At 42.4% G+C, this 17,021-nt stretch overlaps 1 protein-coding gene across 2 annotated transcripts in view; it reads left to right on the plus strand.

Moving 5' to 3' along the window:
• Positions 1-17,021, plus strand: part of GNAS (GNAS complex locus) — a 1,129,774-nt gene that overhangs the window by 910,434 nt on the left and 202,319 nt on the right. For both annotated transcript variants that reach the window (XM_053705050.1, XM_053705108.1), the window contains exon 6: positions 8,735-8,789. In XM_053705050.1, coding sequence (XP_053561025.1) covers positions 8,735-8,789 — 55 coding nt within the window. The remainder of the gene's footprint in view (positions 1-8,734; positions 8,790-17,021) is intronic.

A 17,021-nucleotide genomic window follows, 5' to 3' on the forward strand; every position in this document is an offset into this window, starting at 1 on the left:
AGGTACTAGGGTCCCTTCTAGCTGTGCTAAGACCAAGGGGCATTGCTGTAGTACCTTACTTGGACGACATTCTGATTCAAGCGTCGTCCCTTCCTCAAGCAAAGGCTCACACGGACATCGTCCTGGCCTTTCTCAGATCTCACGGATGGAAAGTGAACGTGGAAAAGAGTTCTCTATCTCCGTCAACAAGGGTTCCCTTCTTGGGAACAATAATAGACTCCTTAGAAATGAGGATATTTCTGACAGAGGCCAGAAAAACAAGGCTTCTAGACTCTTGTCGGATACTTCATTCCGTTCCTCTTCCTTCCATAGCTCAGTGCATGGAAGTGATCGGGTTGATGGTAGCGGCAATGGACATAGTTCCTTTTGCGCGCATTCATCTAAGACCATTACAACTGTGCATGCTCAGTCAGTGGAATGGGGATTATACAGACTTGTCTCCGAAGATACAAGTAAATCAGAGGACCAGAGACTCACTCCGTTGGTGGCTGTCCCTGGACAACCTGTCACAAGGGATGACATTCCGCAGACCAGAGTGGGTCATTGTCACGACCGACGCCAGTCTGATGGGCTGGGGCGCGGTCTGGGGATCCCTGAAAGCTCAGGGTCTTTGGTCTCGGGAAGAATCTCTTCTACCGATAAATATTCTGGAACTGAGAGCGATATTCAATGCTCTCAAGGCTTGGCCTCAGCTAGCGAGGGCCAAGTTCATACGGTTTCAATCAGACAACATGACAACTGTTGCGTACATCAACCATCAGGGGGGAACAAGGAGTTCCCTAGCGATGGAAGAAGTGACCAAAATCATTCTATGGGCGGAGTCTCACTCCTGCCACCTGTCCGCTATCCACATCCCAGGAGTGGAAAATTGGGAAGCGGATTTTCTGAGTCGTCAGACATTGCATCCGGGGGAGTGGGAACTCCATCCGGAAATCTTTGCCCAAGTCACTCAGCTGTGGGGCATTCCAGACATGGATCTGATGGCCTCTCGTCAGAACTTCAAAGTTCCTTGCTACGGGTCCAGATCCAGGGATCCCAAGGCGGCTCTAGTGGATGCACTAGTAGCACCTTGGACCTTCAAACTAGCTTATGTGTTCCCGCCGTTCCCTCTCATCCCCAGGCTGGTAGCCAGGATCAATCAGGAGAGGGCGTCGGTGATCTTGATAGCTCCTGCGTGGCCACGCAGGACTTGGTATGCAGATCTGGTGAATATGTCATCGGCTCCACCTTGGAAGCTACCTTTGAGACGAGACCTTCTTGTTCAGGGTCCGTTCGAACATCCGAACCTGGTTTCACTCCAGCTGACTGCTTGGAGATTGAACGCTTGATCTTATCAAAGCGAGGGTTCTCAGATTCTGTTATCGATACTCTTGTTCAGGCCAGAAAGCCTGTAACTAGAAAGATTTACCACAAAATTTGGAAAAAATATATCTGTTGGTGTGAATCTAAAGGATTCCCTTGGGACAAGGTTAAGATTCCTAAGATTCTATCCTTCCTTCAAGAAGGATTGGAAAAAGGATTATCTGCAAGTTCCCTGAAGGGACAGATTTCTGCCTTGTCTGTGTTGCTTCACAAAAAGCTGGCAGCTGTGCCAGATGTTCAAGCCTTTGTTCAGGCTCTGGTTAGAATTAAGCCTGTTTACAAACCTTTGACTCCTCCTTGGAGTCTCAATTTAGTTCTTTCAGTTCTTCAGGGGGTTCCGTTTGAACCCTTACATTCCGTTGATATTAAGTTATTATCTTGGAAAGTTTTGTTTTTAGTTGCAATTTCTTCTGCTAGAAGAGTTTCAGAATTATCTGCTCTGCAGTGTTCTCCTCCTTATCTGGTGTTCCATGCAGATAAGGTGGTTTTACGTACTAAACCTGGTTTTCTTCCAAAAGTTGTTTCTAACAAAAACATTAACCAGGAGATTATCGTACCTTCTCTGTGTCCGAAACCGGTTTCAAAGAAGGAACGTTTGTTGCACAATTTGGATGTTGTTCGCGCTCTAAAATTCTATTTAGATGCTACAAAGGATTTTAGACAAACATCTTCCTTGTTTGTTGTTTATTCTGGTAAAAGGAGAGGTCAAAAAGCAACTTCTACCTCTCTCTCTTTTTGGATTAAAAGCATCATCAGATTGGCTTACGAGACTGCCGGACGGCAGCCTCCCGAAAGAATCACAGCTCATTCCACTAGGGCTGTGGCTTCCACATGGGCCTTCAAGAACGAGGCTTCTGTTGATCAGATATGTAGGGCAGCGACTTGGTCTTCACTGCACACTTTTACCAAATTTTACAAGTTTGATACTTTTGCTTCTTCTGAGGCTATTTTTGGGAGAAAGGTTTTGCAAGCCGTGGTGCCTTCCATTTAGGTGACCTGATTTGCTCCCTCCCTTCATCCGTGTCCTAAAGCTTTGGTATTGGTTCCCACAAGTAAGGATGACGCCGTGGACCGGACACACCTATGTTGGAGAAAACAGAATTTATGTTTACCTGATAAATTACTTTCTCCAACGGTGTGTCCGGTCCACGGCCCGCCCTGGTTTTTTTAATCAGGTCTGATAATTTATTTTCTTTAACTACAGTCACCACGGTACCATATGGTTTCTCCTATGCAAATATTCCTCCTTAACGTCGGTCGAATGACTGGGGTAGGCGGAGCCTAGGAGGGATCATGTGACCAGCTTTGCTGGGCTCTTTGCCATTTCCTGTTGGGGAGGAGAATATCCCACAAGTAAGGATGACGCCGTGGACCGGACACACCGTTGGAGAAAGTAATTTATCAGGTAAACATAAATTCTGTTATTTGTCTAGCATTGTTCGCTTTCTTCAACATGCTAATCAGTTTATTTGTGATGCCATTTTTTTCATCAAAATTGATGTTGAATCTATGTCTTTAGCTAGAAGAGCTTTGTGGCTTAAATCTTGGAATACTGACATGACTTCTAAGTCCAGATTGCTATCTCTTTCTTTCCAAGGTAATAAGTTATTTGGTTCTCATTTGAATTTGATTATCTCAACTGTCACTGGGGGAAGGGAGTTTTTTGCCTTAGGATAAAACTTAAGGGTAAATCTAAAGCTTCTAACTGTTTTTGTTCCTTTTGACTAAATAAGGAACAGAAACCTATTCCCCCAAGGAATCTGTTTCCAATTGGAAATTTTCTTCAAATTTGATTAAATCCAAACCTTTTAAGGAACCAAAGCCACCAGTCCCTAAGTCCGCATGTAGGTGCAGCCCTCATTCCAGCTCAGCTGGTAGGGGGCAGATTAAGATTTCTCAGGGGTGCCGAATAGGATTCAGAGTAAGACCTCCTGTGAGAAGATATTTTCTCTCACGCATTCCAGCAAAATCCAGTAAAGGCTTAGGCTTTCCTGAAGTGTGTTTCAGACCTGGAGTTTCAGGGTGAATCTCGCCAGTTCCGTTTCAGGAACAGGGTTTGGGGTTTTATTCAAATCTATTCATTGTCCCAAAGAAAGAAAATTCATTCAGGCCGGTTCTGGATCTGAAATTTTTTTTGAATCATTATTGTAAGAGTTCCAATTTTCAAAATGGTGATTATAAGGACTATTCTGCCTTTTGTTCAGTAAGGGCATTATATGTCCACCATAGACTTACAGGGTGCATATCTTCATATTCTGATTCATCCAGTTTATTTTCAGTTTCTGAGATTCTCTTTTCTAGACCAGCTTTACCAATTTTTCGCTCTTCATTTTGGCCTAGCGACAGCTCTAAGAATCTTTTCTAAGGTAGAATTCTATCAGCCAGTCGGAATCTAAGGGACGCCATCTTGGATGACGTCACTTAAAGGAACCTTCATTCGTCGGGTAGTCGTCGTCAGAAGAGGATGCTCCGCGTCAGATGTCTTGAAGATGGACCCGCGCCGGATGGATGAAGATGGAACGAAGATGCCGTCTTGGATGAAGACTTCTCCCGGCTTCGTTGAGGACTTCTTTCTGCTTCGATGAAGACTTCTCCCGGCTTCGTTGAGGACTTCTTTCTGCTTCGATGAAGACTTCTCCCGGCTTCGTTGAGAATGGATGTCGGACCTCCAAAACTGTAAGTGGATCTTCGGGGGTTAGTGTTAGGATTTTTTAAGGGTTTATTGGGTGGGTTTTATTTTTAGATTAGGGGTTTGGGCTGCAATAGAACTAAATGCCCTTTTAAGGGCAATGCCCATTCAGATTCTCTTTTCAGGGCAATGGGGAGCTTAGGTTTTAATAGTTAGGGTTTTATTTGGGGGGTTGGTTGTGTGGTTGGGGGTTTTACTGTTGGGGGGGTTGTAACTATTCTACCTAGTTAAAATAAATACAAACTTGCCTGTAAAATAAAAATAAATCCTAAGCTAGCTACAATGTAACTATTAGGTATATTGTAGCTATCTTGGGGTTTATTTTATAGGTAAGTATTTATTTTTAAATAGGAATTATTTCGTTCTGAATAGTAGGTTTTATTTAGATTTAATTTAATTATATTTAAGTTAGGGGGTGTTAGGGTTAGACTTAGATTTAGGGGTTAATAACCTTAGTATAGTGGCGGCGAAGTTGGGGGCGGCAGATTAGGGGTTAATAATATTTAACTAATGTTTGTGATGCGGGAGTGCGGCGGTTTAGGGGTTAATATGTTTATTATAGTGTCGGCGATGTCCGGAGCGGCAGATTAGGGGTTAATAAGTATAATGTAGGTATCGGGGCGGCAGATTAAGGGTTAATAAGTGTAATGTAGGTGTCGGGGGTGCCTCCAGGCTCGCCAGAAACAGAAAATCTATAGACCGCTGCTCCATAACCCTGTCCGCCTGGACCAGGTCCTACAGACATTTGTTAAATAGGCCTCTCGGGGTTCATGTTAGGGTGTTAGGTGTAAACATAAAATGTGTTTCCCCATAGGAATCAATGGTGCTGCGTTACTGAGCTTTACGTTGCTTTATTGCAGGTGTTAGACTTTTTCTCAGCCAGCTCTCCCCATTGATGTCTATGGGGAAATCGTGCACGAGCATGTACAACAAGCTCACCACTGACTTAAGCAGCGCTGGTATTGGAGTGCGGTATGGAGCACAATTTTGCTCTACGCTCACTTCTTGCCTGCTAACGCCGGGTTTATAAAAACCTGTAATACCAGCACTGTAGGAATGTGAGCGGTGAGAATAATGTGTAAGTTTGTAACGCACCCCTCTTACCGCAAAACTCGTAATCTAGCCGTTGGAGTCAAAATTTCATCTTTCATAATTCAGAAATTGAGTAGTTTTATAAAATAAAAAATAATTAAATCTTTCCATTTTAGTTCTATTACCAACTTATACTACTATTTCTTGAGATCTTTGGTTGAAATTCATCTACTTCTCTTGAGAGAGCACACTGAGGAAGGCTCAGGAGTGTGCATGTGACAACTGTTTTGTAACAATATTAGGCATAAAGTATGCAAACTAAAGTAGACTCTAGAATTCCTACCTATGTATGGAAATAAGTTGATAAGAAGATAAATACTTCAGTTTAATAGAAATAAACTGGAAAGCTTTTTTTTTTTTTTTTAATTCTCCATTCAGGGGGTGTAAATTTAATATCTGAGTGGTATGTCCTTCTTGACTGGAGGGTACTTATTTGTAGATAGGGAATCATAGCTTAAATGCACAGGAGGGGGCGTGTCCAAGTAGCGGCTCTGAGCGGTCACATTTCTCTAGAGCTCCGGGAGAAGAGTTTATAATCCGCCGGTTATTGCTTAATATTCACAACAACGAGAGCTCACACGACTGGATTCGTGACCATGCAAGATTACTAACACTATATAACAAGATTGCTGTATTAATGACCCCAGGGTCGGAAAAGGACACCTGAGGCCTGTAGCGGTGGCGAACCTACAGGCGGTGCCTCCCCCCTCCCACCCGGATTCCCCGGGGTGTATGGCCAAAGCTGTTTGCATTTTTGCTTAGTGTCGACACGCTATATCGCCTGCAGACTCCTACACAGCACAATAAAAATTAGAAAGGACACTGATCTCTACAGCCACAATGCGAGGTAAACCCCTTCTTGACAAGTGGGACATGTTTCTCACCAGACTAGAAGAACTTTTTCAACCACTAATAGAGAAGGCGCTGTCTGAGAGCGAGCTACAACTTCTTATAAAAAGAATACCCTAAGTTACAGCCCCAGCGCAAACTACTCAGCAAACTATGGGCCAGAGATCCGAACTATGCACGGAGCCCACGAAGGTTGCCGCTCTCAACACACAGATAAATGGAGAGCCCCTGCAGCTAGATAATACCCTACTACCTCTGCTCATACCAGCTGAACAGACCAGGTTGACAGATGGCGCCTACTGGAACAGTCCAAATACAGCGTGTCTTTTCCCATTGCAGAGGGATGAGCTGCAGCAGCGTAGCCATAAAACCAAGATGGCGCCCGAAAAAAATGTAACTACTAAGACGCAGCAGTAAAGGATATAAAGAAGGTGCGGACAAAACATATGGTCATCGCCTGGAGATAGCACGTCTGCTTTACCAGAGCGGGCTCAAATCGGAGCCAGAGGAACTGCCTTGGAGCTCCAGGGTGACCGTGATCTCTGATGTCTCAAGCTTCCTGCTTTTTAGCGATCTTCCAGAAATCTTCTTGAAATTTGCTCGGCAAGATATGGATTCCACAAAACAATGCAGCATAAAGCAGATCTGGAGCCTGCTACTAAAAAATCCTCAATGATAATGGAACAAGATAGAGCAGGACCAGTAGGAAGACATATCAGCTCATCTTTGACCGCACCAAGTTCAAAATCTAAGATAGGACACCTACCATGGGTGTTTGCTGTTACCTAGCAAACGCCATATAGAGCAAACAGAGTGGAGAACATTTGGACTCTAGCTAAGTATCTTAATCTTGGCATATCCTAAGTAAAAAAGTTTTGTTCTGTCTTAGAATGTTGTTATCTATGCACATGAGGTTTAAGAGTTGTTAGGGTGGCAACGTTTGTTATATATTGTTTACTTTTAATTCTTACGTATACAAATTCACCATAGTTCTATACACAACGGGTGGGTGGAGAAAAGCAGAATCTCCATTAAGGTGCTTACAATTCATGCATTTATCTTGACTGAAGTCCTAACCTAGCATGCATATATAGTTGTTTGGCGAAGTGCCCTCGTTCTCCTTCATACTTTATAGACAGGTGTGTGTGCTCTGGGGGTTAGTGGGGGGCCACTGGGTAAAACATTACTCATGTTACACAGAAGGTGGGCTATTAGAACTCACGGAAATCCAAATCAGGCGGTGGTGCAGACACATTAACGCTGTCTTGTCTGGCGGTCTGCGGCCGGACTGTGAGATAGACATAACACGTACAGAATACTGCACGCCATTAACGTCATCTTCAGACATAGATATAACTCATTAACATAGCAACTTACCCATAGTTAATCACCATTTTCCTTTTAGCTTACTTTTATAAATATGGAAAATCAACTTACGCTCTCGGACTGAGTCTATAGATTAGCCTGCATGAATGGGAAGTCTTTCATTCCAAAGTAGTTTATGCATTACTTATCTAAAAAAGCTACATGCTTAGTTTCTTATTTTATGTCATTAATTTACAACAGCGAGTTTTATTAATCTATATTATAATTGTTCCATGGTTAATAGTTTGTGTCGAGACGTTGTGAATATACTATGTTTAGCTCTGGTTTCAGTATCTGGACTACAATCTGCTTACATCACATCTGTAACGATCCCCCTTTAAGTAAGATGCTGATTTCCTTTGTTCTGGAGATATAACATCCCCTGGACTTTATCAAAATCACTTGAAAAGGTCCAAGAGTGACCTAATATATCAAGTCTTTGGAAGAAAAACGAGGACTTTGATTCAATATATTTACTCTTGTTATGATTGGAGGATATTATTTTGTATATTGTCTATATATGGTGTATACTTTTTGTCTTCAATAAAAATATTTTTTTAAAAAAAGGTTAAATGCACAGGAAACCTTAAGATGTTCTTTCATGATTTGGATAGAACATACAATTTTAAATAACTTTTTAATTTACTTCTATTATCAAATTTGCTTCATTATCTTGTTATTCTTTGTTGAAAGAACAGCAATACACTACTGCCAGCTAGCTAAACATATCTAGTTGGACAATCATAAGAGACAAATGTGTGCAATCAGCAACTAGCTCCCACTAGTGTAGCATATGTGCGTATTCTTTTTTTCAACAACGGATATAAAGAGACAAGTACATTTGAAAATAGAAGTTAATTTAAAAGGGTCTTTAAATGACATGCTCTATCTGAATCATGCAAGCTTAATTTTGACTTTCCAATCCTTTTTGTGCTTGGAGTGTGTAAAGAACCATATTGTGCCATTGCATTGTAACATTTTGTAATGTGTGGTTCTTTATATACCACATAGATGTGTTTCTCTCCTAGCAATCTTAAAGAACAGTTTTCACAATAGTATGATACCTTTTATCAAGGACAAACACACTTGTGACATTTTAATATACCTTAGTACAGGGCTTGACAAACCCAGGTGCCTGGGAGCCACTGGCTCCTAGAAGTTTACCCCTGCTCCTAACTTTTTGGGTTATTCTCCATATATCTATATAGAAATTCAACTGTCTGGCTCCTAATTTTTAAACAGATTTGTCAAGCATTGCCTTAGTGAGTAGATATGTAATATGCTTTAGGATACTGTTCAATCTGATAATGTCAATGGTTTAATGTTTTATATGCTTGCTTTGTTTAAGTGTGGTTGTAATTTGTTTTCCTCCTTTAGTTTTCTAGATAAAATTGATGTTGTACAGCAAAATGACTACACGCCTACTGATCAGGTGAGCTCAGCGCTATCAAGATATAGAACTTTTAATCTAAATATTAATGCTTTTAGCTATTTTTAGTTGTAAAAGTTTAGAATAGTATTTATTTTCTTTAAAATAGTAATGTAGTAACATAGTAGATGAGGTTGAAAGAAGACAGAAATCCATCTTCTTATCTTCATAGTTCAACCTATACGGACCCTACATGATTTGCAATAAAGAAGCTGACATTTCTCTTGTTAAGTGTAACCAGTCCACGGATCATCCATTACTTGTTGGATATTCTCCTTCCCAACAGGAAGTTGCAAGAGGATCACCCACAGCAGAGCTGCTATATAGCTCCTCCCCTCACTGCCATATCCAGTCATTCTCTTGCAACTCTCAACAAAGATGGACGTAGTAAGAGGAGAGTGGTGTATTATAGTTAGTTTTTTAACTTCAATCAAAAGTTTGTTATTTTTAAATGGTACCGGAGTGTGCTGTTTCATCTCAGGCAGCATTAGAAGAAGAATCTGCCTGTGATTTCTATGATCTTAGCAGAAGTAACTAATATCCACTGCCGTTCTCACATATTCTGAGGAGTGAAGTAACTTCAGAGGGGGAATGGCGTGCAGGTTTTCCTGCAATAAGGTATGTGCAGTTAACATATTTCTAGGGATGGAATTTGCTAGAAAAATGCTGCTGATACCGGATTAATGTAAGTTAAGCCTTAAATGCAGTGATAGCGACTGGTATCAGGCTTAGTAACAGAGATACATACTCTTATAAAAGTGTAATATAAAACGTTTGCTGGCATGTTAATCGTTTTTATATATGTTTGGTGACAAAACTTATTGGGGCCTAGTTTTTTTCCACATGGCTGGCTTGATTTTTGCCTAGAAACAGTTTCCTTAGGCTTTCCACTGTTGTAATATGAGTGGGAGGGGCCTTTTTTAGTGCTTTTCTGTGCAGCTAAAAATACTGACAGAGACATTCAGCTTCCCTCTGCATGATACAGGACATCTCTGAAGGGCTCAAAAGGCTTCAAAGTCGTGTTTGAGGAGGGTAACAACCTGTGGCAGTTGTGACTGTTTTAAAAAAAAAAAAAAGTTTTTGTCATTTATTATTCTGTTTTTGTTATTAAGGGGTTAATCATCCATTTGCAAGCGGGTGCAATGCTCTGCTGACTTGTTACATACACTGTAAAAATTTTGTTAGTGTAACTGCCTTTTTTCACTGTTATTTCAAATTTTGTCAAAATTTGTTTCTCTTAAAGGCACAGTAACGTTTTTTATATTGCTTGTTAACTTGCTTTAAAGTGTTTTCCAAGCTTGCTAGTCTCATTGCTAAACAGAGGATACTTGTTCATTATGTTTAAAAGCCATGCTGGAGCCCCATAGGAGAATGTGTACTAAATGTATTGATTTCACCTTAAACAGTAAAGATCAGTCTTTATCTATAAAAGAATTGTCACCAGAGGGGTCTGTCGAGGGGGAAGTTATGCCGACTAACTCTCCCCACGTGTCGGGCCCTTCGCCTCCCGCTCAAGGGACGCACGCTAATATGGCGCCAAGTACATCAGGGACGCCCATAGCGATTACTTTGCAGGACATGGCTGCAATCATGAATAATACCCTGTCAGAGGTATTATCCAGATTGCCTGAATTGAGAGGCAAGCGCGATAGCTCTGGAGTTAGACGAGATACAGATCGCGTAGATGCTGTAAGAGCCATGTCTGATACTGCGTCACAATATGCAGAACCTGAGGACGGAGAGCTTCAGTCTGTGGGTGACGTCTCTGAATCGGGGAGACCTGATTCAGAGATTTCTAATTTTAAATTTAAGCTTGAGAACCTCCGTGTATTGCTTGGGGAGGTATTAGCTGCTCTGAATGACTGTGACACAATTGCAGTGCCAGAGAAATTGTGTAGGCTGGATAAATACTATGCAGTGCCGGTGAGTACTGATGTTTTTCCAATACCTAAAAGGCTTACAGAAATTATTAGTAAGGAGTGGGATAGGCCCGGTGTGCCCTTTTCCCCACCTCCTATATTTTGAAAAATGTTTCCAATAGATGCCACTACACGGGACTTATGGCAGACTGTCCCTAAGGTGGAGGGAGCAGTTTCTACTTTAGCAAAGCGTACCACTATCCCGGTTGAGGACAGTTGTGCTTTTTCAGATCCAATGGATAAAAAATTGGAGGGTTACCTTAAGAAAATGTTTATTCAACAAGGTTTTATTTTACAGCCCCTTGCATGCATTGCGCCTGTCACTGCTGCGGCGGCGTTCTGGTTTGAGGCCCTGGAAGAGGCCATCCATACAGCTCCATTGACTGAAATTGTTGACAAGCTTAGAACTCTTAAGCTAGCTAACTCATTTGTTTCTGATGCCATTGTTCATTTGACTAAACTAACGGCTAAGAATTCCGGATTCGCCATCCAGGCGCGTAGGGCGCTATGGCTCAAATCTTGGTCAGCTGATGTGACTTCAAAGTCTAAATTACTCAACATTCCTTTCAAGGGGCAGACCTTATTCGGGCCTGGTTTGAAAGAAATTATTGCTGACATTTCTGGAGGACAGGGCCAAATCAAAGGCCAAACAGTCTAATTTTCGTGCCTTTCGAAATTTCAAGGCAGGTGCAGCATCAACTTCCTCTGCTTGAAAACAAGAGGGAACTTTTGCTCAATCCAAGCAGGCCTGGAAACCTAACCAGTCCTGGAACAAGGGCAAGCAGGCCAGAAAGCCTGCTGCTGCCTCTAAGATAGCATGAAGGAGCAGCCCCCTATCCGACAACTGATCTAGTAGGGGGCAGACTCTCTCTCTTCGCCCAGGTGTGGGCAAGAGATGTTCAGGATCCCTGGGCGTTGGAGATCATATCTCAGGGATATCTTCTGGACTTCAAAGCTTCTCCTCCACAAGGGAGATTTCACCTTTCAAGATTATCTGCAAACCAGATAAAGAAAGAGGCATTCCTAAGCTGTGTACAAGATCTCTTTGTAATGGGAGTGATCCATCCAGTTCCGCGGACGGAACAAGGACAGGGGTTTTATTCAAATCTGTTTGTGGTTCCCAAAAAAGAGGGAACCTTCAGACCAATTTTGGATTTAAAGATCCTAAACAAATTCCTCAGAGTTCTGTCATTCAAGATGGAAACTATTTGAACCATTTTACCCATGATCCAAGAGGGTCAGTACATGACCACAGTGGACTTAAAGGATACCTACCTTCACATTCCGATTCACAAGAATCATCATCAGTTCCTGATGTTTGCCTTTCTAGACAGGCATTACCAATTTGTAGCTCTTCCATTCGGGTTGGCTACAGCCCCAAGAATTTTTACAAAGGTTCTGAGCTCACTTCTGGCGGTCCTAAGACCGCGAGGCATAGCGGTGGCTCCTTACCTGGACGACATCCTGATACAGGCGTCAAGCTTTCAAATTGCCAAATCTCATACAGAGATAGTTCTGGCATTCCTGCGGTCGCATGGGTGGAAAGTGAACGAAGAAAAAGAGTTCTCTATCTCCTCTCACAAGGGTTTCCTTCCTAGGGACTCTAATAGATTCTGTAGAAATGAAAATTTACCTGACGGAGTCCAGGTTATCAAAACTTCTAAATGCTTGCCGTGTTCTTCACTCCATTCCGCGCCCCACGGTGGCTCAGTGCATGGAAGTAATCGGCTTAATGGTAGCGGCGATGGACATAGTGCCATTCGCACGCCTGCATCTCAGACCGCTGCAATTATGCATGCTCAGTCAGTGGAATGGGGATTACACAGATTTGTCCCCTCTACTAAATCTGGATCAGGAAACCAGAGATTCTCTTCTCTGGTGGTTATCTCGGGCCCATCTGTCCAAGGGTATGACCTTTCGCAGACCAGATTGGACAATTGTAACAACAGATGCCCGCCTTCTAGGTTGGGGTGCAGTCTGGAACTCCCTGAAGGCTCAGGGTTCATGGACTCAGGAGGAGAAACTCCTCCCAATAAATATTAAGAGCAATATGGAGTTAAGAGCAATATTCAATGCTCTTCTGGCTTGGCCTCAGCTAGCAACACTGAGGTTCATCAGATTTCAGTCGGACAACATCACGACTGTGGCTTACATCAACCATCAAAGGGGAACCAGGAGTTCCCTAGCGATGTCAGAAGTCTCCAAGATAATTTGCTGGGCAGAGACTCACTCTTGCCACCTGTCAGCGATCCATATCCCAGGTGTAGAGAACTGGGAGGCGGAGTTTCTAAGTCGTCAGACTTTTCATCCGGGGGAATGGGAACTCCATCCGGAGGTGTTTGCTCAATTGGTTCTCCGTTGGGGCAAACCAGAATTGGATCTCATGGCGTCTCGCCAGAACGCCAAGCTTCCTTGTTACGGATCCAGGTCCAGGGACCCAGAAGCGGAACTGATAGATGCTCTAGCAGCGCCTTGGTTCTTCAACCTGGCTTATGTGTTTCCACCGTTTCCTCTGCTCCCTCGTCTGATTGCCAAAATCAAACAGGAAAGAGCATCGGTGATATTGATCGCGCCTGCGTGGCCACGCAGGACCTGGTATGCAGACCTAGTGGACATGTCATCCTTTCCACCATGGACTCTGCCTCTGAGACAAGACCTTCTAATACAAGGTCCTTTCAATCATCCAAATCTACTTTCTCTGAGACTGACTGCATGAAGATTGAACGCTTGATCCTATCCAAGCGTGGCTTCTCCGAGTCAGTAATTGATACCTTAATACAGGTACGAAAGCCTGTCACCAGGAAAATTTACTACAAGATATGGCGTAAATATCTTCATTGGTGTGAATCCAAGAATTACTCATGGAGTAGGGTTAGAATTCCTAGGATATTGTCCTTCCTCCAAGAGGGTTTGGACAAAGGATTATCAGCTAGTTCTTTAAAGGGACAGATTTCTGCTCTGTCTATTCTTTTACACAAGCGTCTGGCAGAAGTTCCAGACGTTCAGGCATTTTGTCAGGCTTTAGTTAGAATTAAGCCTGTGTTTAAACCTGTTGCTCCTCCTTGGAGCTTAAACTTGGTTCTTAAAGTCCTTCATTCTATTGATATCAAACTTCTTTCATGGAAAGTTCTTTTTCTGATGGCTATTTCCTCGGCTCGAAGAGTCTCGGAGTTATCTGCCTTACATTGTGATTCTCCTTATCTGATCTTCATTCAGATAAAGTTGTTCTGCGTACAAAACCTGGGTTTTTACCTAAGGTGGTTTCTAACAAGAATATCAATCAAGAGATTGTTGTTCCATCATTATGTCCTAATCCTTCTTCAAAGAAGGAACGTCTTTTGCATAATCTAGACGTAGTCCATGCCTTGAAGTTTTACTTACAGGCTACTAAAGATTTTCGCCAAACATCTAACCTGTTTGTTGTTTACTCTGGACAGAGGAGAGGTCAGAAGGCCTCGGCAACCTCTCTTTCTTTTTGGCTTCGGAGTATAATCCGTTTAGCCTATGAGACTGCTGGACAGCAGCCTCCTGAAAGGATTACAGCTCATTCTACTAGAGCTGTGGCTTCCACCTGGGCCTTTAAAAATGAGGCCTCTGTTGAACAGATTTGCAAGGCTGCAACTTGGTCTTCGCTTCACACTTTTTTTAAATTTTACAAATTTGATACTTTTGCTTCTTCGGAGGCTGTTTCTGGGAGAAAGGTTCTACAGGCAGTGGTTCCTTCCGTTTAAGTTCCTGCCTTGTCCCTCCCATCATCCGTGTACTTTAGCTTTGGTATTGGTATCCCACAAGTAATGGATGATCCGTGGACTGGATACACTTAACAAGAGAAAACATAATTTATGCTTACTTGATAAATTTATTTCTCTTGTAGTATATCCAGTCCACGGCCCGCCCTGTCCTTTTCAGGCAGGTCTAAATTTTAATTAAACTACAGTCACCACTGCACCCTATGGTTTCTCCTTTCTCAGCTTGTTTCGGTCGAATGACTGGATATGGCAGTGAGGGGAGGAGCTATATAGCAGCTCTGCTGTGGGTGATCCTCTTGCAACTTCCTGTTGGGAAGGAGAATATCCCACAAGTAATGGATGATCCGTGGACTGGATACACTACAAGAGAAATAAATTTATCAGGTAAGCATAAATTATGTTTTTAACTTTAAACATTTAGAAAACCTGCCTATTTAACACAAAATACTTACCTTTCCGTTATGGTAAACATAACGCAGAGTCTCCACCCACAGCTCCTGCTTACTTAAGCAGATAGATGACTAATCCGGCATCCTCCAATCGTTGTGTGCCCCCTTTGGCATCCAGCTCGTGAGGCACGCAGCGATTGGAGGAAGCTGGATCATCATCGATATGCTAATGAAAGCAGGAACTGCAGGCAGAGGATCAACGTTATGTTTGCCATAACTCAGAGGTAAGTATTTTTAAAAATAAGCTTCATTGTGAATTTTAATGAATGAATGCGCCCCGTTTCTAAGATTACTTTTAGTTACTGGGCACTTAATCATTAAACTTTGCAATCACTTTAATTCCTTTTTTATCCTTTGTTGAAGGAGCAGCAATGCACTACAGGTAGCTAGTGGAACACATCAGTGGTTAGCTCCCAATAGTGCATTGTTGCTCCTGAGGTCTACCTAGGTATGCTTTTTAAGAAAAAAAAATTGAGAACAAAGCAAATTAGATAAAAGAAGTAAGGAAAGTTTTATAGAATTGTGTTGCCTTTATTTTAAAGCTAATACCAGGTTTCCCAGTAAAAAGAAACTTAAATCATAGTGCAGTTTACTAATTAACGAATTATCGGCTAGATTACAAGTCTTGCAGTAAGATGGGTGCGTTACTAACTTGCACATTATTCTCACCGCTCACTTACCAACAGCGCTGGTATTACAGGTTTTTATAAACCCGGCGTTATTAGGCAAGAAGTGAGCGTAGGGCAAAATTGTGCTCCATACCGTACTCCAATACCAGCACTGGTTAAAGGGACACTGAACCCAATTTTCTCTTGTAAAGGTGTATCCAGTCCACGGGTTCATCCATTACTTGTGGGATATTCTCCTTCCCAACAGGAAGTTGCAAGAGGACACCCACAGCAGAGCTGTCTATATAGCTCCTCCCCTAACTGCCACCCCCAGTCATTCTCTTGCAACTCTCGACAGGAAAGGAAGTATCAAGAGATATGTGGTGACTTAGTGTAGTTTTTACCTTCAATCAAGAGTTTGTTATTTTTAAACGGGGTTAATCATTCATTTGCAAGTGGGTGCAATGCTGCTTTAGTCTCTTATACACACTGAAAAAATTTCGTAGTTTACTACTTTTTAACACTGTTTTGCAGTTTATGTGGTAGTTTTTTTCTCTTAAAGGCACAGTACCGTTTTTGTTTAATTGCTTTTTCACATTTATTAAAGTGTTTTCCAAGCTTGCTGGTCTCATTACTAGTCTGTTAAACATGCCTGACATAGAGGAAACTCCTTGTTCATTATGTTTAGAAGCCATTGTGGAACCCCCTCTTAGAATGTGTACCAAATGCACTGACCACCATATTATGGGTTTTAAAGATTTATCACCAGAGGTTTCTCAGACTGACAAAAGGGAGGTTAAACCACCTAGCTCTCCCAATGTGTCAGAATCTATATCTCCCGCGCAAGTGACGCCAAGTACATCTGGCGCGTCCAATGCGTTTACCTTACAAGACATGGCGGCAGTTATGAATCATACCCTCACAGAGGTATTGTCCAAACTGCCAGGGTTACAAGGAAAGCGAGACAGCTCTGGGGCTAGAACAAATACAGAGCTTTCTGACGCTTTAGTAGCTATGTCTGATATACCCTCACAATGTACAGAAGCCGAAGCAGGAGAGCTTCTATCTGTGGGTGACATTTCTGATTCAGGGAAGGCGTTACTTCTCTGAAATGACGGCATTTAAATTTAAGCATGAACACCTCAGCTTCTTGCTCAGGGAGGTTTTAGCAACTCTGGATGACTGTGACACCATTTTAGTCCCAGAGAAATTGTGTAAAATGGACAAATACTTTGCAGTGCCTGTTTACACTGATGTTTTTCCAATCCCTAAGAGGTTTTCAGAAATTATTATGAAGGAATGGGATAGACCAGGTGTACCGTTCTCTCCCCCTCCTGCTTTTAAAAAGATGTTTCCCATAGATGCCGCTACACGGGACTCGTGGCAGACGGTCCCTAAGGTGGAGGGAGCAGTCTCTACCCTAGCTAAGCGTACAACTATCCCCGTTGAGGACAGTTGTGCTTTCCTAGATCCAATGGATAAAAAATTAGAGGGTTTCCTTAAGAAAATC

Source organism: Bombina bombina, chromosome 1 (genome assembly GCF_027579735.1).
Source record: "Bombina bombina isolate aBomBom1 chromosome 1, aBomBom1.pri, whole genome shotgun sequence".
Classification (NCBI taxonomy): Eukaryota; Metazoa; Chordata; class Amphibia; order Anura; family Bombinatoridae; genus Bombina; species Bombina bombina.